General features: G+C 42.8%; 2 protein-coding genes across 2 annotated transcripts in view; one reads left to right on the top strand and one right to left on the bottom strand.

Moving 5' to 3' along the window:
* Positions 1-193: 193 nt before the first annotated feature.
* On the bottom strand, positions 194-14794 carry LOC107194662 (voltage-dependent calcium channel subunit alpha-2/delta-3). The gene is made up of 13 exons (XM_015584313.1): positions 14498-14794; positions 13574-13655; positions 11256-11521; positions 10104-10552; positions 8801-9120; positions 7256-7516; positions 6468-6596; positions 4559-4923; positions 3633-3837; positions 2935-3523; positions 2259-2614; positions 1292-1588; positions 194-1183 (listed from the first exon to the last, which is right to left on the bottom strand). The coding sequence occupies exons 1-13, from the start codon at positions 14578-14580 to the stop codon at positions 890-892; spliced, it is 3696 nt and encodes a 1231-aa protein (XP_015439799.1). The 5' UTR covers positions 14581-14794; the 3' UTR covers positions 194-889.
* A 5144-nt stretch (positions 14795-19938) lies between these two features.
* Positions 19939-24225, top strand: part of LOC107195028 (protein rolling stone-like) — a 6414-nt gene continuing 2127 nt past the window's right edge. The window contains exon 1 of the mRNA XM_015584784.1: positions 19939-20085. Coding sequence (XP_015440270.1) covers positions 19974-20085 — 112 coding nt within the window. The 5' untranslated portion in view covers positions 19939-19973. The remainder of the gene's footprint in view (positions 20086-24225) is intronic.

Here is a 24225-nt window from a genome sequence, read left to right as displayed (position 1 = left end):
TTATATTTTATTAATCTTCCGTAAGTCGTTATGAGCTTGAAAATGAAAAGTGTACATGAAAATGATATTATTGAATTCGGTAAAGAAGATTCCAGATATTTGCAGCGACGAGCCCGAAGAGATGTGGAGACTCTCCAAGACTCTCCTCGTCAAAGACTTGTATAAATAGTTTTTCAGAGGGTTGAAGACATCGTACGATTTTTAGTAAAAAAAAAAAAAGTTCTTCGATTACAGAGCCGATGCTTCAAAGTTTCGAGTGGTGGAGGTGTTCTTTTATTATTTTTGTTTCCGAGGAGGCGAGAACTCTCGCGACCCAGGACTACGGACGTTATCAGAACAATGGCCCCGGGGAAAGAATGGAAGCTTGTCACCGGAGTAGGACGCGTCTTCTGGGTAAAAGCGAGGTGGGAGGGAAAAGTTTATAGTTCCATAAACAAGATCACTCTGGGAACTTCGTAAGATTCCTCGTACGTTTTGCGCGCCGTGGATGAGCCTTCAGAAGTGGATCGGCGAAGGCATGCACTTTCCAGGCGCTATACTCCACTCTAAATTAGCAGTTTCTCTCTTAAAAATAAAAAATAACAAGAATGATCTTTATGCAGCGCGCTTACAGACTCTTTGTAAATTTCATTCTCTTTCGACACTCATCGAATTTCTTCATACGCCATTCTAACCTCTGAACAAGGGCTCGGTACATAAAAACAGTGAAATGCAACTTAGGGAAATCTGCTGAGTTAATTACCATTTTGTGAAACTAAAGGTAAATTTTGGTACTGTAACCCGATACGAAATTTCATACCGACAGTAATTTCTGATCTAATTGTTCTCAGCAGCGTGTTTCATGGGATACAGTCGGTATCGACGGGACGGACATACTCGTTCAGAACAGTCATACAAGCGTCCATAAAATCCTAGTGACCACAACGGCGAACAAAAGGGAAGATACAGCCAGTCCTGATGCTCTGCCGCAATCCTCTATCTCGTACTCCAGAGGATGCTCCGTGAAACAGCCCTCCAGGCGTCTCCTTTTAAGATCGTTCAGCGGCATTTTATGACAGGGCGCGTCCTCGGTGCCGTTCGTGTACTCCAACGGCGAAATGATCACGGGCGTCACCTCTAATCTCTTGTAGCAAGTGGCGTACATCGCGTCGACGACGACCAGCAGGAGATTCGTGTGCGGCACCTGTCGAATAAAATCGGTCAATACGGTATTACAATTGCGTATACCTTGCCGTTTCTGTTGCCGTCCAAGGGTTAACCGTCATATTTTTGTCTTTTCAACGACACGTACTCTACGAGCATAGAACGGTCTAGAGCAGTAGTCCGGATGATTGGTGATACCCTCGCCGGCGATCGTGTAATTCATCATGTAGAGGGTCCGTTTCTGATCGCAGGGGTAGTGATAGAGGTAGGGACGGGGCGGCGGCGGCGGGTCCGGTGCGTCCTCGTCGAAGTGAACTTTCGCCAGGCTGGCCGGCAAGTTTACGAACTGGGTCGTGAACCACGTCACACGCAGCAGAAACCAGAGCAACAGTTTCCAGGCGTGCATCAGCGGGTCCGTCAGTCTGCTGGCCGCATCCTCGATACGCTGCAAAGCAGTTTTTGTTTCCCCCCCACCACTGGTGAAATGTTTTTGCGCCCCACCCCCTCTGCCTGGGGGTGGGGTGGGAGGGATCGGCTAGTTCCCAGCCGAGTTTCTCTCGTTTTCGCGCGAACTTGCCCCCCCCCCCCAAGTGGCGATAACCTTTTTTCCTCCTTCTACAAACTCTGGGATATTATTAGAAATTCGAAGAACCAAAACTTAGCAGTTCATACGCTTATTTATGTCCGAACAATTGAAAGGTTTTTGTAACTTATAATTTTATGTAAGTGGTAGTGGCTGTGTGAGATTTTGGGAGAATTTTTGTTTTCTTAAGTTAAAGATTCTTCTGTTAGGCTTCAATGAGGTAATACTACCATTCTATATATACTCTATTATAAATATGCACTACCGTTTATAAGTATTCGCCCAAACATCATAAGTACACTTTATCAAAAAAAAGACGGAGTAAGTTTTTCAAAAAAAATTACCTCTACAGCAAAAGCAGAACACCAAGTACAATTCATCGTCGTTTATCGAAACTTCCCAAAGTAATATGTAAGAACGATAAAAGAGTGAAAATTCCTTGTGTGACAGGGCGACTACTTATGAACGTTACTGTAGATTCTCTGGTCGCGCTGATATATGTATGTACGTCGAACGTGTCACAGCCACTTACAACTTCCTCGCACCAAGCCTGATAATCGTAAATCTCCACAGGATTATAGAGGCCTTGGCCGACCATGGAGTTCATAACAGCGCCCTCCTGCGTCCCCATAAATTGTCCGGTGTCGTTGTGCGCCTCCGATATGACCACGTAACCGTTTTGATCGAGCAAGTAACAATCGATCCATCCGTGGGCGCAGTTCACGGACGAGTTGCTCGGTCCCGACGTCAACTCAATGAATCTGTTATAGAGATCCGTCATGTGCATTTGAAAGCCGATCACCGCCGCCGGCGCCGTTTTACCACCGTCTTTCGGGAATATTCCGATCGAGACCGTCACTATCGCGTCGGCGCCTGCCTCCCAGGGAACTGCAATTTATCATTATTACTGTTCGCCATAACCTCTACCACAATTAACACGAAAATTTCTCTTCGTGGTCACTTTTGTAGTCGTAATTTTCAAATTCACCTGGAATCACTTGTGACCCTTATCGATAATTTCTGACAATTTTAGAGCTACGGTAAATCATCGATGAGTGTCCGAAGGCACCTCCGCTCGGTGCCGAGGAGCCGTCGAACACTAATCGATGATTTACTGCAGTACTGTCCACTTGGCTTTCGGGAAGGGTCTGTATTGGATTTTTAGATAGAAGGGCTAGTATTAATCGTGAGTGACGAAGAGTGTATACCTGTCACGGATATACTGTTAGGGTCCAGAATATTCTGGAAAATGGCGCCCTTGTACCAGGGCTCGTTGACAGCCCTCCTGTGAAGATCGCCGAAGACGATACCGTCGAACTCCGCGGGCACCTTGTTCGTGTCTAAATGATGCCACCTGGTCAACCCGCTCTGTGTAGCGACGAATCTCAAGAATATCCCATAAACCTCGGCCAGATGCCGGGCACGGGGATCCTCGAATACGAAATCATCGTCGAAGCTGGCATTCGTGGCCTTCGCGTCGAACACCAGTAATTGCATCAGCTCCTTGTTACAGTAGTAATCCTCGCGGGATAATGTTCTTCGGCCGCAGTTCGGCAGCTCGTCCGTATCATTATGGTATACAGAATAGGTTTCGTATTGTTCGGACCATCGCCAGCGTGGCTTGTTCATCAGGTCCAAGAAGTGTTTCAGTTCCTCCTCGGGATTGTCGAACTCGTGACCCTCGAGATAATGGAACCGACAATAGACCCAGCCGGGATGCACACGCCAGTTGTTGCCCACGAAGAAGTCGGTGATGTCGATGCCCAAGTTCTGGTTCCTGCGTATCTCGTCACCGACCTTGAAGACGAAGAAGATACATGATTACGCTACGGAACACCTTGGATCAAGGGACTCATCTTTGGTCCATTAGTGTTTGGACCAAGTGTTTACAGCTCGCAAGGATTACCTTGATCCACGTCGTCCCGTAATTCGGTATGGCGACCGCGAGACCGAACGGCGTGCCCGGCAACGGCGCGTAGAAGTAGTCCCGTCTCTCGAGTGTGACACGACGATTGTCGTCGTAGTGCAGCTTCACCGGCACGCCTTTTGTGCTGCCCCATTTGTGATCCACCAACGCCGCGCGTAGCTCGAGCACCTCTGGCCCGGGGTTCCTGCACTCGTTTTCAATATAAAACTTAACCTCAACACGATCGCCACGAAAGTAATATCGGCGGGCTGTTGCTCGCCCCGACGCTTGGTCACAGACTTCGAATATTTATCATCGGGAAAAGTTACGGGAACCGAGATGAATCCAGCTTTGGGGACTTCACACTACCTTATTGGACTTGGCGAGATTGGTTACGAAATTAAGGAACACGTGTACTGGTGATAATCTTTTGACGAAATAACTGGAACGACTATGGAACTAGAAGACCATGATTGAAGGACGAAAACTGTTCTAGGTTCGAGAATGACCCAAAGGCCATTACAGGGTTGAGAATATTACAGGCAAAACGATGCCTGGAACAATTTCGAAGTGGAAGCTCTGTCTTCCCACAGATTAACGATAATATTATAAACGGTGGACTATCAGTACGAGTAGACTCTTGATATATGGCCGTGGCCGGAGCTGTAGGAGAGGAAAATTCTCGGAAACGGCGATATATCGAGAACCTTTTCCATGATAAGGCCAGGATTCCATTGGTAATTCAGTAATCAAAAGTATTCCATATGTCAAGAGTCCACTATATATATTTACGATGCAATGAGGGACAAATTGAAATCGATCGTTTCTGCCCAACAATGGCTCCTATCGTTCAACGGATTAACTCGTCAATGCTGTTTCACCCCGCAACCCAGTTATCTTTTTCCAGCGATTCTTGTCTGAACTACCTTGGTCCAAGACCATCGTCCAGGATCTCCACTTCGGTCAGATCGATGCTGTTGTAGTTCAGCTTCAGTTTGCCACGGTATACCGGCCGTAGGTCCGGGTGCAGTATCACGTAGCCGTTGTTCGACACGATGAAGGCGTACCCGTTCACGCCGAGCTTGTACGGCAACGTGAGCTTTCGTATGTCGTCGATCGGCACATCCGTGCCGGCCACGCCCAACAGATTCGCTGTTCTCGTCTGATTGCTCCGTGCGTTCCCTTTACGGTCGAACACCGGCGTGCTGACGGAGGTTAGAAGCCTGTACTCCTGCCAGGCGGTCGAGTTCAGTGTCGATGGATCCTGGCGAACGTCCTCGTCCTTGTGGATCTGTCGAATCGGTGTCTAGATTAGGACGAATCTCGAAGAATCGAGCCTCGATACACGGGGAACACTGAATGTGTACCTTCACAATTATGCGCATAAAATGTCCCTACAACGTGTGATTCTTTGCCGCGGGAATTGTTGATTACTTAAATCTATATACCGGGTGTTCTAAATAAATATTTCTATTCTATGTGTTTGTCCTATAATACTATAGTTTATTACGATAGTTATTACTCTATACCTTCAATTTTCACAGTTCAAACATTTCCCCCGAATGTAGTCAAATGAACTTAAGATTGACACAGAACACCCGATATGAAGACAGTGTACAATTGACACGTTCAAGGCCCCAGTATGTACTACCGCGTGGAAACTAACACCGTAGAGCCAGTGTCAGAAGTCACTCGAATAGACAGAGATAAATTAACACATCTTTTCGACATGAACACGTTCCTCGCTGCAATTTGCATCTTACGCAACGTCGAACGCGTCGACGGTGGACGTTTGAACGGATCAACGATACACACGGAGCGTCGTCTTCTATACTTTTGCGTCTCGCCCAGGCCAGTGTTAGAGGGTGCACACGCGCATCAAAACAGGACAATGGTATTCGACATTAATAATGCAGCGGCAAGGGGGATATTACAAAGTCCAAGGAGCCGTCGAAAAACTTTTCCGAGCGTGTTGCAGTCTCGTTTGCCGTTTCATCGAGACTCACAATTTTGTGGCGAACATTCGGCACCGGATTCTTACTGTTCCATCGTTCGTTCTGACCACGATCTGTACGCAATCGTACAAAAACAATTCTCGCATGCGGGATCAACCGTGAAAAACTATCGAGGGTCCACTGTGCTTCACTGTGAACCCAACAGGAAAAGTAAATAAATCGTTCTACGCTACAAAACTGACAGAACGATGAACGAACAAAAACCTATCGTGGATTAACACTTAAACCGAAACTTCCCGGTGTTCTTGAGTCGTAAGAAATCAGGATTTTTTTACCATTATCAGGGTTACCATAAAGTAATGTTGTTTTTTTTCTAAATATGCATTACTGCAAATAGTCCTCAATGGTTTCGATAACCCTTGCCTAGGTTATGCCAGTCTACAAAAAACCTCCAAGCTCACAAGTTTAGAAAGTTGAAAAGACATTGCATCGCAAAATATGATATTACGTCCCGGTATATGTAACAAATTATTGCACCTAATAATAGTAATTTGTTACATATTCTCCGTCGTCGTCGGCAATGAACAACGATTCTATTCATAGAAACATATATCTGTTATTTACTTAATTCACAATGATCGACTTAATGATTTTTAGTCCACGTTTCTGTTTCGGTTTAAATGTTGTCAAACAAATGAAAAAAAATCTACTATCTACTGATTATTTTGTGCAGGATTTGCCCAGACATTCGTCAACAGGAGGCGCAACACTGTACAGCCAGCTAAGTTGCTAGGGTAAACAGCGGATTGGTGAATAACGACAAAGACAGGTCTGAAGCAACTAAGGGGGTGGCAGTTGCTTGCTTTTGCTAGCTTTGAACCTGCTGTATGTAGATCTCGTCTGCATTCATTCGCACGCCAAGACGTTTCCCTTTCAGATATTTCTCAAGCCGGGACCGTTGCTCCTGGTGCTGCATCACCAGCCACAGCCAAGTGGCGAGCGCAGGATTCTAATGGAATTACAAGTAGAACATTTACGGAAACAGTGAAACTGAAATTCACTACATTGTCTACATGTTTCTCTATGTGTCTGTGTCTGTATGTGTGTATAGTAACGCAAGAATGGGGCTGACTGAATAAATCATTTTCAGGTTATGGATCTTGAGAAAATATTCAGAATATGTAATAACGGCGATTGCTTCTTTCGCAGACCGGTGATATTTAAGAGCCATACAAATTTTGCAATTTAGCCGAACCAATTCGTAACTCGATAGACGTTTGTTCACGGATACAATTATTCGCAACGAATCAGCGGATCGTTAGTATATTATGTATCTGGTAACAAGACTCTCACGGACGTTCCTGTCACGATATCGCGAACGTATCGTTCCTCCTCAACTGCATTTTTCACGGATCTGTAACTCGAGACATACTTGGCTTCCCAAGCGGAATTCATTTTACTGAATTTAGGAAAAAAGTATTAGGACTTTTAACTCGCACGCGATGCGATGCTTCGTCCTTGATTAATCCGGACTTCTAAAAAAAAAAAGTGGAATACCACCTGGAGTATAATTGTGTACGGCAGGGAAATAGAATGAAAAATGTCAAAATAAATTGCACATGTAGACCGCGTTTTTGTGAAACGAAATAAGTCCGAACTAAGTCTTACCGTGATGTCTGCGTAAGCGTGGGTCCATACGACAGGATGCACCAGGTCCTGAAGGACCATGGGTCTGGCCACCACAGGAATATACTTCAACACCTGTTCACGAACCTCCTCTTGCGTGTGGACGTGCGTGTAGTAGCCCCGATTGAGACAGGCCATCCATTGAATCTCCCTGACCTTCGTCACCTCTTTGCCCAAGAGATAAGTGAACACTCGCACGGGGACGTGGGTGTTGTTGTCCTGCCAGTTCCATGTTTTGAACACCTGAACAGACAGAATCTAGCGTATTACAATTTCTGTTGAAAGTACAGTATAAAGAATACCGCAGGGTGTTTTAACATTTCCATGTATGAAGAGGATAATTTGATCTTTTACGGATCAGGTATATGGGTACCGGTCTTATAGACCCATCAAAGAAATACTAGGTATGTAAACCTACGTTTCTAGGTTTATACTTGAGTACTAAGCGGCACTAAAGGTTTTAAAGTCCACCGAAATAACTGCAGCCTGCATAAATTTCCTCGTTCGACGTGGTGAGTCAAGACCAACGTTTAAGGGCAACGTTATTTTTCATAAACGATCCAATCTTTCCAGACCACTGATCCCAATCTCCTCATTATCTCAGTCCCACTTCTACTCATTATCCCATTTCCAGAACCCTTATTCCTCTTCCCCGCCGCCAGCACGATAGGAATAAGCGGACAGTTCTCAGAGAAAGAGAGAGAGAGGATTCCATGACCGTTTTGTCCATCGTCTAACCGAGCCCACGTAACCGCTCTAGCGTAATCGTGATGCAACGGTTATGTCGCGGCGGTGTTATCATCGATGATGCGTTTTCTGTGGCGCAGAGGGGATGAGATAAGGAAACGGCGCGAGGGAGAGGAAGAGAAAGAGGCGTCGAGGGCGCCTAGTAGGAGGAGAATGGAACGTTCTGGAAAGTGCAGAGATGGCAGAGAAGAAGGAGAGGAAGAGGGAAAAGCAGGGGAAGAAAGAGGGAAAGACCGCGAGACAGAGACCGCCACGATCCGCCCGGCTCGAGTGGGATCTCATAAAACCTGAAGAGCTGCTCGTCGACGAGGACAGAGCTGGAAACGCGACCTTTTTTGCACCACCGGCCAGCGAAAATCCGCGGGAAGAGCCACTTAATTTTAGTGTGGCTTTACGAGCGTGAAGCGGTAGGTGTACGTTGTTATGTAGAAAATAGTGAATCAGTGGTCAAAGGATCATCCACTGAATTGTCAATCTGACTAGCCGTTCAAGGTTCAACCCTACGTGACCAACACAGGGGTTAGACTTAAAAAAAAATGTATTCACGACCTTCTAGCCAATGAAATTTTTATAAGTGGAAACGAAATTGTTATCAGATTTACTAACTATAACAGAACTACTAAAAGAATGACTAATTTCATTAGGACACAGCACGTTCAGAAATAAAACCCTATTCGATGGAAGTTTTGTTCTCGGTAACGCTTGGGATCTCTTATCCCAGGGGAATGGCTCGATACGAATTGGAAACGAAACGGCTGGGGGAGACGGTTTAATGGGCACCTCGGTCAGATTTCCAGGGACCCCGTCGGTGACCAGCATGATTAGCTGATTGCACGGCGTGTCTGCGCCGCACCCACGCGTCTCCCTGTAATTCTTGAGGAGATTGAACGCCCTGTTGAAGGCCTCCGTGAGATTCGCCAAGCCCTCCGTTTTCACCGTCATTATCGCTTTTTTGAACGTGTCCAAGTTCTCCGGCGTGGCCTGGATCAGCATGTCCTTGAAGCAATCGACCACGTCGTAGGTCTCGTTCGTGTAGCTCAGCACGGTGACGAAATCGTTGTTCGATAGGGTGTCCAGGATTATATTCACCGTGGTCCTCGCTGGAAATAATAAAATAATAATATTAAAGCAATCTACAGGGTGAGGAACCTAAAATAGATCATTATACGCGTCTTAAAACGCTCTACTAGATGGTTCGTAAAACATGTCTTTCCATGTAAGAGAAACAAGTTGACCTTCATATGACCCCTACGCGTTCACCTATAAAAAAACTATTTACATCAATGTATGTGCTCATCGATAGTTCAGTTGTCGAGTTACAAGTGACACTTTCAACAGTGTACTTTAAGTACGCTCACAGAACGAAGGTCAAAGTTATATTTCTGTCTCGACGACTTTTATATTGGGCAGGACGGTGATTCTTCTCGAATACACCACGAGATAGTGTTTCATCGAGCGTTTAATCGTCTAAGTTAACGATATTATCGGTAACAACGAGATGATCGCGATACCCGTGCGAAGCTGCATATCCCATCGACATACTATCTCTCTCCCTCGCCCCTAAACAATGCACGCGTAACCTCAAGTTCGCGACGTACTCCAAGTATGCATTACACAGCGTACAGACGGTGACCGCAACTGTATTCCGGCTGCGATTCTAACACAGCTGCCTCGGATACGCCGAATAGAGCAACAATACCGAGACTAGAGCGAGCTTCAGACGTACACGGAGCGAATCGATTTGCACAGGGTGGAGATAATCGTAGAAAGGATGATAGTGTCTTTCGTAAGGAACACGTTTACAATAAGATTTCTGTTGTGCTCTAGCTAATTATCTGTGGTACAAAAAATAGGTCATTTCGTTAAACAAAATCAAGGTGACCTTGAGATCTCTGAAATGCCTCCACCCACAAAAAAAGTACGTACCTTATAAGATGTACCCCTTGAAGTCATTAAATTCCACGCCGTAAAATTTCCATAAACTGTACTGTTAGGTCATTATTCGAGGTGATCAAGTTAGCTGAGACAGCCTCTATATGTATACGTATAAGTCTAACAACTATGACGCGCCGATAATAATCACCGATAGTCTTTCCCATGCCGGTCATGCTGCCGCTGGTGTCCATCAGGATCACCATGTCCTTGCTACAAGTCGCAGCCTCGATGAACCAGCTGCGTACTCTGCAATCGTAGATATCTGCCTCCTCTTCGTCACCGCCACCCTCGTCGTCCTCTTTTTCCTCCGCCTCATTGTACTCCCCAAGAACCTCGTCGTTCTCCGTGGGATCGGTCCTCCATTGCATTGCGGGATACTGTCTAAGCATACCGGTGACTGAGCCGAAATACTGCCAGGAAAGGGCCGGGTCTGATTCGTAGTTCTGACGGAAGATGTTGTCCAGGATCTCGCTCTTCTTGATGTCCTTGACAACACCTGGTGACAGATCGTAGACGTTGGTCGGTACATGGACCGACGAAAAACTTGTGTTCACTGGGATATTGTAGAAATGCGAGTCCGCTGTCAGCTCCATTTCCCTGTGAACAATTTTTTACATAGTTTTTCGATGTTAGAATATGTCCAATTCGAAAGGATATAATGAATATTATATTCGTATTCCGCGATCACGACGGATGAACCTCGAGAGTCTGTTCTTTTCTTTGGAAACGAGACAAGGGGGGGATTAGGATCGAATACGAGTCTCAATAGACGATCTGCTTTAATATCTTCGAACAGTAGGGACATTCCAGGGTTGGGGAGAACGCTAGACCTAGTTCGTAGGTCAATCGTTCGTCTAGATATCGACGTCAAAGACATTCGAAGCTTCTCAGCCTAATTCCACTCGGATGTCGCAAAATCACCCGTTGACATCGAACCGAATTCCAAAATTTTACCAAACAAATAAAAAGGTTTCTGTTTTTTACTTTCGCTTAATGTACGACAATTTAGGGCTCTGGACATGGTCATTTATATCACAAAATATAATTTTCGATAAACGTGCAAGAGCTGCAGAGGATTGAAAGGTATTTCGAAAGGTAATCGACAATTTCCTTTTAATCAACTGGTAGCACACAGTTTAAACTCAAAACATCCGTCTAGCCTATTCTTCTTTCAAAATGGCGGCAAGGAACAAGGACAGATGTCACTGAAATGGCACATGCTTCTGGTTTCCTTGAAAATAAATATTGATTTCGATGAAACACAGTCGACGTACGTATTGGTACGCCTAATGTCAAAGACCTGTAAACGTCGACGTTTTTCTCCATGTTCTCCGGAAGCTGGGGCGGCTTCTGATTGATCACAGGGCTGTATTTCCCGGACACGTAGGTGAAATTCCCATCTTCCTCGTCGTTCTCGAAGTTCTCGGCGTATTCCTCGGCCCTCATCCGGATGCAGGTCACCGCGTCCATCTTCCGTCTGAGCATCCTGCCGACGTTCTCGCTGATTATGCTCACCAACTCCTCCCCGGACTTATCCTCCACCCGCGTATTCATCGCTTTGTATCTCTGCAATAATTTGAAAAAAAAAAAAAAAGAAAAATACGATGGATAGTCTCTTGTGTCTAACGTTTGACCCGGATACACGTTTTCTTTCGACCAACACCCGGGCAAACGTATTATTAATTTCCTGCTGCGGAAACTCTCATTGTTTCCCGGAACAATAAACGGTAGAAACACATTTCTTTTTCCTCGATAATCGAAACCGCTGTTTTAATATGTTCGTTTCTTTTTTTTTGGGGGGGGGGGGAAGATTCGTCGGAGAATTAATGGAAAAGTTCCGGTTCAAGGAATCGAGGACGCGTGGAAGGAGTAAAGTGGAACAGTCGAAGGTTCTGTTTGAATTTTTTCTTAGAATATGTTAGAATTTTTATTACATTTCGTTTATTCGAATGATTTGGAAGATCAGACTAGGAAGTGCAAGTTTTGAGGAACTTAGAGGATGTTGAGCTTCAATCGAGAATGAGGCGGATGTCACCTGGCCGTATTGTCTGGCTTCGTCGCAGCTTACACCTGGCTTGGTGATCTAACAGCTACGTTTTCGCGCAGTGGTACTGTACTTTATCGTTGGAAAACCTAATTTGATTTTCGAACGGTGTTCAGACGATAGGGTACTGTTCTTTTATTCATCTATTTTAGGGGGTATCCTTGGAAAATACAGTGACTCATGTATTCGTTCATATACTTTTTAAATTACAATTAATTGTACACATTTGTATGCAATTTCTATTTGTGTATCCTTACGATTTTTACTTTCATCGTGCTTTCGTGTTAAATTTCACTTAATTTTGAAACAGCAATTTTGGTGATCCGAAAAATCAGTATATCGCGGTAAACAATTTGGGTCGCGTAATGGTAATAACAGCCTATTGTGTTTACAAATCACGCCTGCTTCTATTAATAAACGATACCCACGATGAACGGCAGCGGCAATGCGACATAATCGCATCTGGAATGCCGTTTTTCTGTTTTTGTATTTAAAAAAAAACATATCTAAACAAGAAGCTCAACAAGTGGGACGATAAGAAAGAAAGATGCAGGGAAGTTCGGTTCGCTGAAACGCGTAGCAGGCGGCATCTGTGCAACGGAAGTCGCGCTTTAAAGCTCCTCTGTATCATCCGAACCGTGGACCGTCCCTTGTGTGATAAATTTGAATTCTGATTTTCGTAAAAATACTTTCACTTCGTTAATCGTGTTCTCTCATAGATGAATAATTATTCGAAAAAAAAATTATCAATAAATCCACTGTTCTCTCACAAGCGATGATTCGGGAAGTGAATTTATCTTAGGTCGATATATGGCGACGTTTGACCTTTTACCACGGGACATTCCCTTTTTTATGAAACTTTCTCCCTCCATTTCTCTATCTACAAAATTCGTTTCGTTATCTTAAATCATGGATTACTTGTTTCGCTCCAAACGTTAAAAATTTATCAAATTCTCAGTCCGATGTGAGTTTCTCAAAATACAATAGCTGGCGCTGAATTTACTTTATGCAAAATTCCTTCCTCCTTCAAAGAACCTTCCTGACACAGGAACGTAATAAAAATTTCATTACGCTCGGCTGAAGTTTATGGTTTATTGTGTTCGCCCGAGTCAGAAGTAACCTCCACGGTAGTCGTATAATTACACAATAATTATAATGATACACACGGAGAAATGTAAAATAGATTAAAGTTAATGGTAAAGCGTCTTGTATTCCGATAAATTCAACGAAGGAAAGACATTTCTGACTCTCAGTCCCAATGGTTAGGTGTCAATTCTACTTTTCTCCAGTCCGTTTCATCTCCTCTCACGCTATGTCCCCCTCTCCTATTCCCTCCGTTAAGTGACAATAATCACGTACGAAGGCGTAACGAAAATAGTTACGGCGATCAGCCGATAACGACGGTGGGAATGAGAGAGAAAGAGAGGGAAATATGGGAAGACAAGACACGCGATCGTTCATGTAGGTGCCGCAACCTCGAATAATTCGTGCCGCGTTCAATACAGCGGCACACGGGCCGAGACGACACGAATCATTTGACGTGACCGTGGAGAACGAAGGAGAATTGAACTTACGCTTAATAGTTCGTCTGGTCGGGCCACCTTCTCCGCGAGTTCCCACAATTCGGCACCCAAGGTCTCTGCCCATCGTGTCATGCTGCAAAAGATATTAACAACGGTCAGTCACTATCCGGCTAAGCTGCATTACCCTAGGAATGTTTAGAACATCTTCAATTGCCGGCTAATTAAGCGAGAAACCCTTATTGGCTGTAATAATGCTCGTGTAATCGAATTCGAAGCTCACCGATAATAATCGATGCCTGAGTGGATCGTTAGAGGTTACACCGAGACCATAAGTTGGCAATACTCCAGGAGAGACTAAATCCAGCGAACGTGGACTGTGTACATAATGGCCTTTAGCCGGGCGAGTAAACAAAAACAATTCCTGTCGATGGAGTTCGCATAATCTCGAATAAAATCGATCGTAATGCTTACAATTCGAAAGTCCGAACGGATCTCTGTTAACATTTCTGTGCAGGTCGCTGCACTGCCGGTACAAATCAATTCGCATGATCGTGAAGCAACTTAACCGTCTTTGGAACAATTTATGTTGTACACTTCATTTTCACAGCATTAGTATCACTCTACTAACAGACTTTGAATTTCACGGAAAGCACAGTAGAGCAATTATTAATATCTCACCTGTTCACAATATAACCTACAACAACAAAAGACAAAACCGAGACGTAGTTTTTCTGTTGATCCCACTTTTGGGGCAAGCAATAAGAGAAAAGCTTGACTAACCAAAGATTTCATGTTAGTGTAGTATGGGCAACAAGACAAACATCCACAGTCTACCAATTCGGTATAACTTTTACTCCCCTGAGTTCTAGTCCACCCGTAGAGTAAAAATATCGAGTCGAGTGAAATATATTTTAACACGAAGAGTCAGTCAGCCGGTTTCCTGCGAGAAAGAAATTCCCACGAAATGTTACTTACATGCGCGCGTCTCTACCGAAACAGCCGGCGTAGTGGAAGCAGAGGACAAGAACGATCGAGCAGCAATAGATTCTCGGTCCCATGTCTCGTGATCGTTCTCCTGTGGCAAGATTTGGTGCATCACCTCATTCTGTTCGATTACGGATAGCGAGAAAATTCGTAGCCGGCACACACACCACGTTTTGCACCTTCGACGTCGCTGCGTTTAAAGGCGTTGTGTGGTTCCACGGGGGCCGGCGAGATGTCCCGATTATTTTTGGGTACAGGAACGGAGCGCCGTCTCTTAAAACCGACGAACCTACGAAACCTCGGTCCACCGGCGGTTGTGTTTCTTTCACGTGATCCCGTGTATATTTATAAAATTTTCCGGCAACCCCGCCGCTAGACGACGACCCCTCGGCGCTGCTACACGCCCGCCACGTCTGCACCGATGGATCGTCGACGTTCCCCAATTTTATTTTCCCTCGGGAGGGGTTACATAACCTGGAAAAATATGCGAAATATTCTCTAGGTCACGTGAACACGCACTGTGTGGTCTTTGGATGGCCACCTATGGACAGAGTCACCTATTATTTGACGTGAATGTACGTAAATACTTACCATCTCTTTATGCTCTCCATCTTGAGGGTAGGACTGAACGGTTCACAGTGTAATGCGCAGTTGGGTATGAAACATCAATTATCTTTCGGTAGGTTTTAGTGGATAGATTTGATCGGTTCGGCTTCAGACAGGCGTAAGGTGATCGAGCACGAACGGCCTACCCTAACGTTCTTTTGAACTATTAGTATTATTATTATTTTATTATGGCGGGACAGTGGTCCACTACTTCCTTCAAGGCTAACAGATCTAAAAGTACAAAGTAAGTTTACACGTTCAAGTTAAGTCTGGTTATTGAGTATACTGGTCATCGAACAATTTTAGCGACGTTAATTTCTGTAAAAAACAAATAATACCTCGAACATGTCTGCAGCGGTGTACATAAACGGCCAAACGTAGGCATTAATCGGCTGAAACGTATTCCATGTGGTGGCCGATGATACGTCTGAACAGCTTACACCAGTGTCCTGAGTAACCCGAGATCGGTGTAATCGTAGATGAAATGCATACAGGTTTAAATTGCACTCTTCCATGGAATTCACGATAACACAGAAGATATCGAAATATTATATATGTATATACATATATACAGGGTGACTTCGATAAACACGCCAAATACCTCGTCAAAAGTATGGAGAAAGCTTTTGCCCAAGACTCTTCCAAAATGTCTTACTCTTGTTTATTTAAAAATACTAGACTAGAATTAAGGGAAATCAATATCCAAGAATACCCTCGAAGTAACCTTAGAAGGTTACCAAAAAGTATCTAGGGTAGATGTCTCAATTACTGCCACCTTAAGTTTGTAGCATAACTTCATTCAATCATTTTGGAACATAACATTATTTAAAACCTGTTTCATTTAAAAAAAATAGTTTTATACTTTAAAAATGAGGAATTAATATTTACTTCAAATCTGCAAGCAATCCCAGTGTCCCTATGACTGTCACCCCAAAAATTAAAGTAATTACTATATACTTTAATAATTCATTTTGCACAATAGGTTAAATAGTAAAATTACAGGTCTTTCTTCACTATGATTTCGCCATCACCTCCCATTTACGTAGTCACGTTTTTGACGCTCAAATTGCACTTTCACATTTCGACATTAAGCTTTAAATACCAGGCATGTACTAGAACATGTATTTATTCGTTTTTATGTAAGTCAGAGTTCCAATTCTATAAAAAATTGCTTGTACAAAATTCTTTATACGTTACGTTTTTATTAAGTGAAGTAAATAAAGTTGCAGTATTAGGGACACTGGCAGTAATTGGAACATTCACCCTACTCCTAAAACTGGAGATTAAATATCAATTGCGATTTCAGGGACGGCCTCCAATGTCGTGAAATTTAATTTGCTCGAATAAATTTCAACGACTGTCGAAAGGCGGTATGAAATTACAAGACTAAGGAAATATTCGGAGTGCGTCGAGACGTAGAAGATAGGAGGATTCCGCGTTCGATGCAAGAATCCGCCATATTCGAGCCAAGCCTTTGTCGGCAAGGTTGCGTAACGCCGAAAACACGCAACACACGACGGGTGATCCCCTGCGGACGTCTAATGCTCTATTAACGAATCGCCCGGCGGCCCTGGTGGCGTTCAGCAGCCACAAGCACTTAAGGTAGCTAACGCAGATTTTTAATAATTATAAATTTAGTTGAAAATTTGACAGAACATTTCTAAAAACTTCAACTTTCGATTGCTACCAAAAATTCGTAAGGTCAACGATAAAATTATTTAGAAAGCAACGTTATAAAAATGTCTTATCAACACGAGCCTTATGGAATTACATTTAATAAGTAATAATTCTTTTAAGAGAACAAGAGATGAGATTCGATTCTTGATACATGGAAGAATGTTACAGAAAATTGGATGATTTGAATAGTATTTTAGAAGGAACTAGTCGCTCCTTTGTGTCCCGAATAATAGGGTCGCTAATGATCATCTTTTCGTTCTTGTTGGGTACTTAAATATAGTTCAGTAACACAATGTGTACATATTAATACGTATTAGTAAATGTTTGACTAGACTGAGGTCTGTTCATTAACATTAGTGGTGTCAGATAGAGTCCCTTTTTGCGATATATCTTCTCCATTCAGTGTAAATTTTTGCATCTAATTCGTCATTTATTTTGTACGTTAGTAACCTGTCTTCGAAAATATCTTGGAACATGGGCGACCGCGACTGTCCAAAGGAACAGAACAATCTGTGGGAATTTATTCCCCTTTTGAATGCCCTCGCAAGAAATGTGTAACCTTTTTGCGGTTTCATTAACTTCAAGTGTTCCGGTGCCTGCGGAACCAGAAGTTTTACGAGTTATTTTAAAATCGACGAAACAATTCATCGGCTTCGGGGAACTCATCGTGCCCCAAATTCTCTCCGCTTCGCAAATGGCCCTCCTTCCCTAAAAAAAAAATGACCACGCGGAATTGCTCGGCAGCCTTCAGATTCGCCATAAAAGAAACATTTTTCCTCTCGTCCAGCGAACGAAACGTCACAAAGAAACATAACAATGGGACTGCGGATTTTATGCACTTATACTCTGCACAATTACTTGAAATTTCGTCTTGTAGGATTGTAGAATAAAAATCAGCGAGATTTATTACATTACTTGGAAGCTTACAGAATGTTTCGTAACGAGAATAAATTCCTCTTTGACGAATCTTTCAGAATTCTTTCGGAATAATCTGATATTTGCATAAATATTAATAACAGCCTAATAATAACCGACCCAAATGACACGAAAAAAGGATGCACAAAAAAAATATCCGTAAACGTGAATCGTAATAAATGTTATTATGCGGTTCATACAATGAAATGAACCTTGAAACCGCGAAAAAAAAACATGTAAATGGACTTACTCGAGACAGTTACCAAAAAAAATTCAATTCAATGACATATTGCGTTCGGAATTTAACGTGTCTTCGAGAGACAGCTGCGATTTATTTTATTCTCTGAACAAAACGACTACGTTCTATATTCTAAACTGTAGTTTCGTTGAGTCAGGGGAAGATGTTCGCCGAATGATCAAGTTAATATTCAGGTGATGAACGACAGTTAAATATTTGCGAGAATGCAGGATTTCTAGGGACTTTGGGGTCAGCCGACCGGAAGTGTATGCCCCAGCATGAGTAAATATATTCACGAGCTAGTTGTAAACATTTCTAAGAGATCCTAGACTTTCTTCTCTTTTTTTAAACACCTTTAAAAATAGTACCGTTAAATTAATTATAAATATGGGGGAACCAATGTATTAATACTCAAACATCGGATTATTTATTATTACCATTTATTCGGTCTTGCCCTTAATCCTCTACTGATTGTCGGTTATTAAAATTCCAAAGAAATAACTCGAAGCGTAGCTTGGACAAATATCGTTGCCGGTGTTAATGAATGAAGCAACGCGTGACACGTTATGAGTCAATCGCGCTACACGTCCGTTTTTCACGAGGGCGTAGCGGTACCACGTGGTCCCACCGACGAAAACGACAATACTATGCCCCGATTCGTGGCGTGCGTGCGCGCAATTATCGTGCAATAAAAGTAACAGGTCTTCCCTGGACGGTCGGTGAGAGCCCCGTCGTTGAGCTAGATAAAACACGGTATCCGTCCTCATTTTTATTTAAACTGATTATCGCATGGGGTTTCGTGGAACCGAGAACTTCAACCCCTTTTATGTAAATCGCATCGTTTTCAGAGGGGGTGGGAAGATTAAAATCGTGTACAGTTATTGTGTAGAGAGACGAACTGGTACGACTAAGTAATGGTCAATTGGATATCTTGTTTAGAAGATCAATGTTACACTAGAACGTACAATTCTTCTTCTTCTTCTTCTTCTTTTTAGTCTTGTTGATCGTCACTTAAATTCAACGAACAACTTCCTGCGTGAAATTTTACACCTTGGATCATCGGTGGTCGCCGATTTATCTGTCGACGGATGCGCCAATTACGAAGCTTTTACAGATCGGATCTTGTGCTTCGAAACGGAAATAACGACGACTGGTCCACGATGAACTTCCTTTTCTTCTGAATCGTCTTGTCGAAAATAATTGCGTATGTATATTCAGTGTTGTTGGCACGAGGATCATTGGTTGAACGTGAATGCTTATGCAGATTTACGGTTGCGAATCTTTATGATGTACAAAGGATTGAAATGATGTGCTTGCTTCCTCAAATAGAAAATTAAGTTGAAAAATGAAAAGAACGCGAACGATCTTACGTTCGATCCTTTCAAGGGGTCGCCAACGGTTATTCGACGAGCAAAGAAAAATTCATGCAATATTCAGTCTTCAAAAAAATTTCGTTTTCCTTAAAATTCAAATAACCGTTCGACACTAATTCTTCTTTAATCCACGTTTAGTAACATAAGTATTCGACGCATCTAATTTCGTCTGAAATCAGTTCACAGAGAAACCAAAATGGCGCCCATGCGAGCAGGTATCATAAGGATCTCAAGGACCAAAGAAATACACTTCGAATCCCTTAAAAAAAAACACAAATTAAGAATAGTCAACGAAGCCAGAAACAGATAAAAAACGTCTCGAATCAAAACTGCGATTAATCGTCCCAAAGGATCAATGCGATGATATCCTTCACTCGATGGAAAGAAACGATCCAGTGGAAACAATTGGTACAGGCCGCCCATATCTGCCTGGGGAAAAACGTCCGAATTCGCGGGAACAGTCGCGTTTATTGGAACGTGTCGAAAAGGTGTTCGCCGTGGGAGGAGGGGGTAGGAAAGACAGTGGCGGTGGATGTCGGTGGGGAACCAGCTGGTTGCACAGGGATTGATATTGATTCGAAGCACGCGGTGAAGCAGCCGGTGTTGCCGGGCAGTCACGGGCCAGGCTCACGTCGAACAGGAGGCCAGGCCACCTCAAATGCCTCCCGAGTGCGAGGAAATCGAGGGCCGCGAAGCGCCGGAGAAAATATCCTGCCTCGACGGACGGATCAAGGATCATCTGCGGTTCGCGACCAACGCCACGCTATGCGGTGTGTGTCTGTGTTTGTGCGTAAACGTTATCATTCGATCCTTAAGGGGGTATTCCACTGTGGACACCCGTTTTCAATGTGGCATTGGGGATTTCATGTTGTTTTTTCTGTAAAGAAAAATACAACACCTTTTGCAATCAACCCTTTAGGGTATATTTATAGGTACTTCGAAAAGATTTCTAATGTTTTACGTCGGGACGAAAATAAAAATTGGAGACGTTCCACGCCTTCGTACGCAATCGCTTGTGAAAAAAAATGGTGTTTGTGATTCTGATCAGTCTGCCTATCTATGTGAAAGAAAAAGGAAACTAAGAAGATTGTTAGTTGGATAAGTTGGACAGGTGGTACCGAGAATGAACAAAAATGGCGACACTTTGAAATTTGACTATCAATTTTTTAGTTTTTAACTAAAAAAAAAGAATTGAAAAAAGAAAGACTTTGAATTGATTCTGGTACCCCTTTGCCTCATTAAGAATTTTCTTGACTTTTTTGTTTATACACAAGCGATTGTGTACGAAGGCGTGCAGTGTCACCAATTTTAATTAAAAATAAAAAATTATAAATGTTCTTGAAATATGTATAAATATACCCTGAAACGTTGACTGGAAACAGTGCTATAGTTTCTTTGTAAAAAAATCCCAAATATCACATTGGAAACGAACATCTACGATAGAAATACTCATCTTAATCTTCTGTCATGCTTTTCGTGTGTTTGTTGTTGTTCTCCGTCCGGTTTCTAGTTACGATTGCTGGTGTCGAGTACCACATGGTGTTGTCGTGCGTGCCCTTTGAACGATGTCCCACGGGATACAATTGCTCGAAGAATTAGAGGATCGCCCATGTGGGCGGTCCTGTTGCGTCTGCTTAGCGATAGAAACCGAGGCTAGTGCTATAGATTCGCTAAATTAATATCTACTAACATTGTTGACACTTCCAGTGAGTTAAAAAACCTCAGTCCGGAGTTCGACCTGAATCCTCGATTCTTCAAAACACCTCCACTTGAAACCCCTTGTTTATTACTATATTTTTTTTTCTTCAATCTCAACCATTCCACAATACTTCTACAATGTTTCTTTTGTAAAGTCCATAATTGACAGGAGATATTTCGAGTTTCAAATCACTTGGGCTCACTTGTCCGCCTCATGTGCACTTGTAAAAACTTTTAGGATGTACGCAATACGAAGTATTACATCCAGTTGTTTGTATGAAAAATTTTTCAAAGACTATGATCATGATCGTCTGATTGTTTTGAGCAGTGTATCCTTCAAGACTGGAGAGAAGATTTTGGTGACTCGACATGGAATTTCTTGTAGAGTGGAATGAAAACAAGCACATGAGAGTATCGTTCTTTTTGCTTCTTTCGAGTATTTGCGTAACATTGTTACGAAATTGTAGATCTTCATGTCTAAAGCATTCTAAATAGCGTTGTATTTCGTAATTAGGATTGCAACGCTTGTGAGAGATCCTTTCACGTCCGTTCCCCAATTGAAACATTTTTCTCTTTTTTTTACCTCTGCGAATGAGGTATTCCTCAATCCTTTCTTTTCTTCAGTTATGCGTTTGATCTCTCTCAGTGTCTGTGGATAATCATCTTCAATTTATAATACTCTTTTGAAACTTTTTTCTTTCGACCTCTGCAGATGACGTATTCCTCGATCCTTTTTTCTTCGGTTATGCGTTTGATCTCCCTTGGTCTCTGTGGATAATCATCTTCATTTTATAATACACTTGGATCATCTGTCAACAATTATTTCGTAAAATATATTTGTAGACGCCAGAATTTCGTAACAGCCTCGATTCATCGGTCTTCGTGCGAACAGTGGAAAGAAAAGAAATGTTGAGCTACTTGAACGTGCGTTGTTGTTCACTTAACATATTTACTTTTTTCCCCAGTTGTTACAGTTACTCCGAATACTTGGAAATCTTCCGTGAGCTTAACGGATGAGGACACTATGCGCAAAAAAAAGGCGAATTCCTTCGACAGCAAAAAGGTGCACAGTACACAGAATTGGTAATAGTCCGTGGTAAATACTAGTTCAGGCGTTTTTTGGTGTTTACCCGATGAGGTGGTTCGTTGTCCCGTCGTTGTCGAGAGTTTTCCTCACTAAAATCGACCAATAATGATGTTACAAACGAATACGTTAAATATTTGACGTTCCATAGCTAATTAATATCATTTCATAAATTCGAAACAATGTTTAAACTTCTATTCCAAATATTTACTTTTGTGCCCCGTGGATACAATTTCGACCTCGATTAGTGAAACTTCTACGCTCTCGAGTACACGCTCAGTTTTGATCGATCGAGTCTTCGGTGAATTAGCCCAACGCCATTTAATCCTGCTATTGATCCGTCGTATTTCCTAATAACTAGATAACAAAGGGTATACGAAACCATCCATTCGATAACATCTGTTCGTGTGAAACGAAAATTCATACTTGTCGTATGTACCTTATACAATTCGTAGAACTCTGCTCCTCGGCATTAGCGATTTAACAGAAGGAATCGAAAATTTACGGTACTCGGTAGACTTACTTATGTTGGATATGATGGAGGAGAGAAGGACTTAAAGCCTAAGTGAACTTAAGGTAGAGACTGGTCGGCCTGTTCCTCGAGGGCTGTTTAAATGGACAGTCCCGTCGGAAAGGGTGGGCGGTTGATGGAGGGAAAAAGGGGGTAACGAACGGATCGAATTGATTTCATGTCACGACATAGGGTTTTGACCAGAACGGCCAGGGAACTGGTCAGAGACGGATCAGGCGAGCTATCGTGCCGATAGGCCGATCGTGCGTTGTGCCGCCATCAAGGATTTCGGTCGCGATCGAGAAGTTCTTCATTGATCGTGTCGCAGCCCAGCGGTCCCCTTCTACGCATTGTTGAACAGAAAGAAACACGGTTTGTAATTTCACATCTTTTCCAAATCCTGCGTGGATTTACCCTTATTCCATTTGGACGATTAAGCTGCGTGTTTGAACTTCGATATTTTCCTCAAGTTTTCGAATGTCTTAACACGTTCCGAAAAATGGCGGGAGACCATTAGGTTGCATATAGTACAGTTTCGATTCTTGTAGTACAGGTGCACAGTGGAGGTGTCGGTCGTACTTAGAATTGATAAGAGCCATCGGAAAGGTATACGGTATTTGATAAGGAACCTCTGGTAGTGGGGTATCCATGAAGTCAGTTGTCATCGTCGGCTAGTCGACGCAAAATTCTGACGAATATCGAACTTGACTTCTCACCGCGACACTAGCTTTCCTTTGACCTCTTGTGATCAGTATTCTTCCGCGCGAAAGATTCGTAAGTAACTTAATAATACAATAATAAAGGATCTTTTAGAGAAAGCAATCTATACGCTTGTTGGATTTAACAAGAGTTTGATCTATTATTGCAAACAGGATCCACGTGGATGTCACGGGACAGACTCTGACATGAACAAATTTTTCAAATGCGAGAAGAACAGAATTTAATAAATGGAATTCGATAGTATAGTATAATATAGTGTAATGTAGAATATATAATGAATTAAAGGTCGACATGAGTATCAACAAAAGCACTATTCTGATTTCAGTAATTGTAAACAGCAAAATATCGGTAATGACAGATTATAATAAATTAACGGGATAATTCGTATTGGTAGATTGACCCCATTCTGTGGCGCCCTTTACGCACATATTAATGAACGCTCCCGCGGGTATAAATCCCCGATGGTTTCGCACGTAATTCGTTCTTCGAAATGAAATTTGCCCATCTCTTTTGCCCCCGTTGGCCAACGGGGTTAATTAACTTAAACTAGCCTCCATCTGCGCCGCCGATGCCCTCGGGGGGAATGCTATTAAAGACTTCACACGGCCGTTCCACCTCGATCGTATCGATCACGCCTCGAACAACTTGGCTACGATCCTATTCTTTCGGTTTTCGTTAAAAATCTGGATAACAGTGCACAATATCCTTTCATAGTTCGTGAAACAAAAAATATATATACAAACACACACAAGTTTTTATCAATAATCTTGTAGATTCTTCGATTATTGCAAAACATATGCAATTACAACATTGTGTTGTCAATTGTAGCAAGATAACGTATTTCTTATCGCTGTATTTTTTTTTTTGATCACGCAAGTACATAGTATGTATTTCTCT

Source organism: Dufourea novaeangliae, unplaced genomic scaffold (assembly GCF_001272555.1).
Source record: "Dufourea novaeangliae isolate 0120121106 unplaced genomic scaffold, ASM127255v1 scaffold8, whole genome shotgun sequence".
Classification (NCBI taxonomy): Eukaryota; Metazoa; Arthropoda; class Insecta; order Hymenoptera; family Halictidae; genus Dufourea; species Dufourea novaeangliae.
Note: the sequence above shows the minus strand (reverse complement) of the source record. Positions and strands in the feature narration are given on the sequence as shown.

Excerpts from the sequence above, each read along its gene's own strand:
- LOC107194662 (XM_015584313.1), bottom strand. The coding sequence starts at position 14,580 with ATGGGACCGAGAATCTATTGCTGCTCGATCGTTCTTGTCCTCTGCTTC. Across the intron at positions 7,517-8,800 it reads TCCCTGGAAATCTGACCGAG|GTGTTCAAAACATGGAACTG; the intron begins GTGCCCATTAAA and ends CTGTCTGTTCAG. Across the intron at positions 4,924-6,467 it reads ACGAGATCTACATACAGCAG|ATCCACAAGGACGAGGACGT; the intron begins GTTCAAAGCTAG and ends CCGATTCGACAG.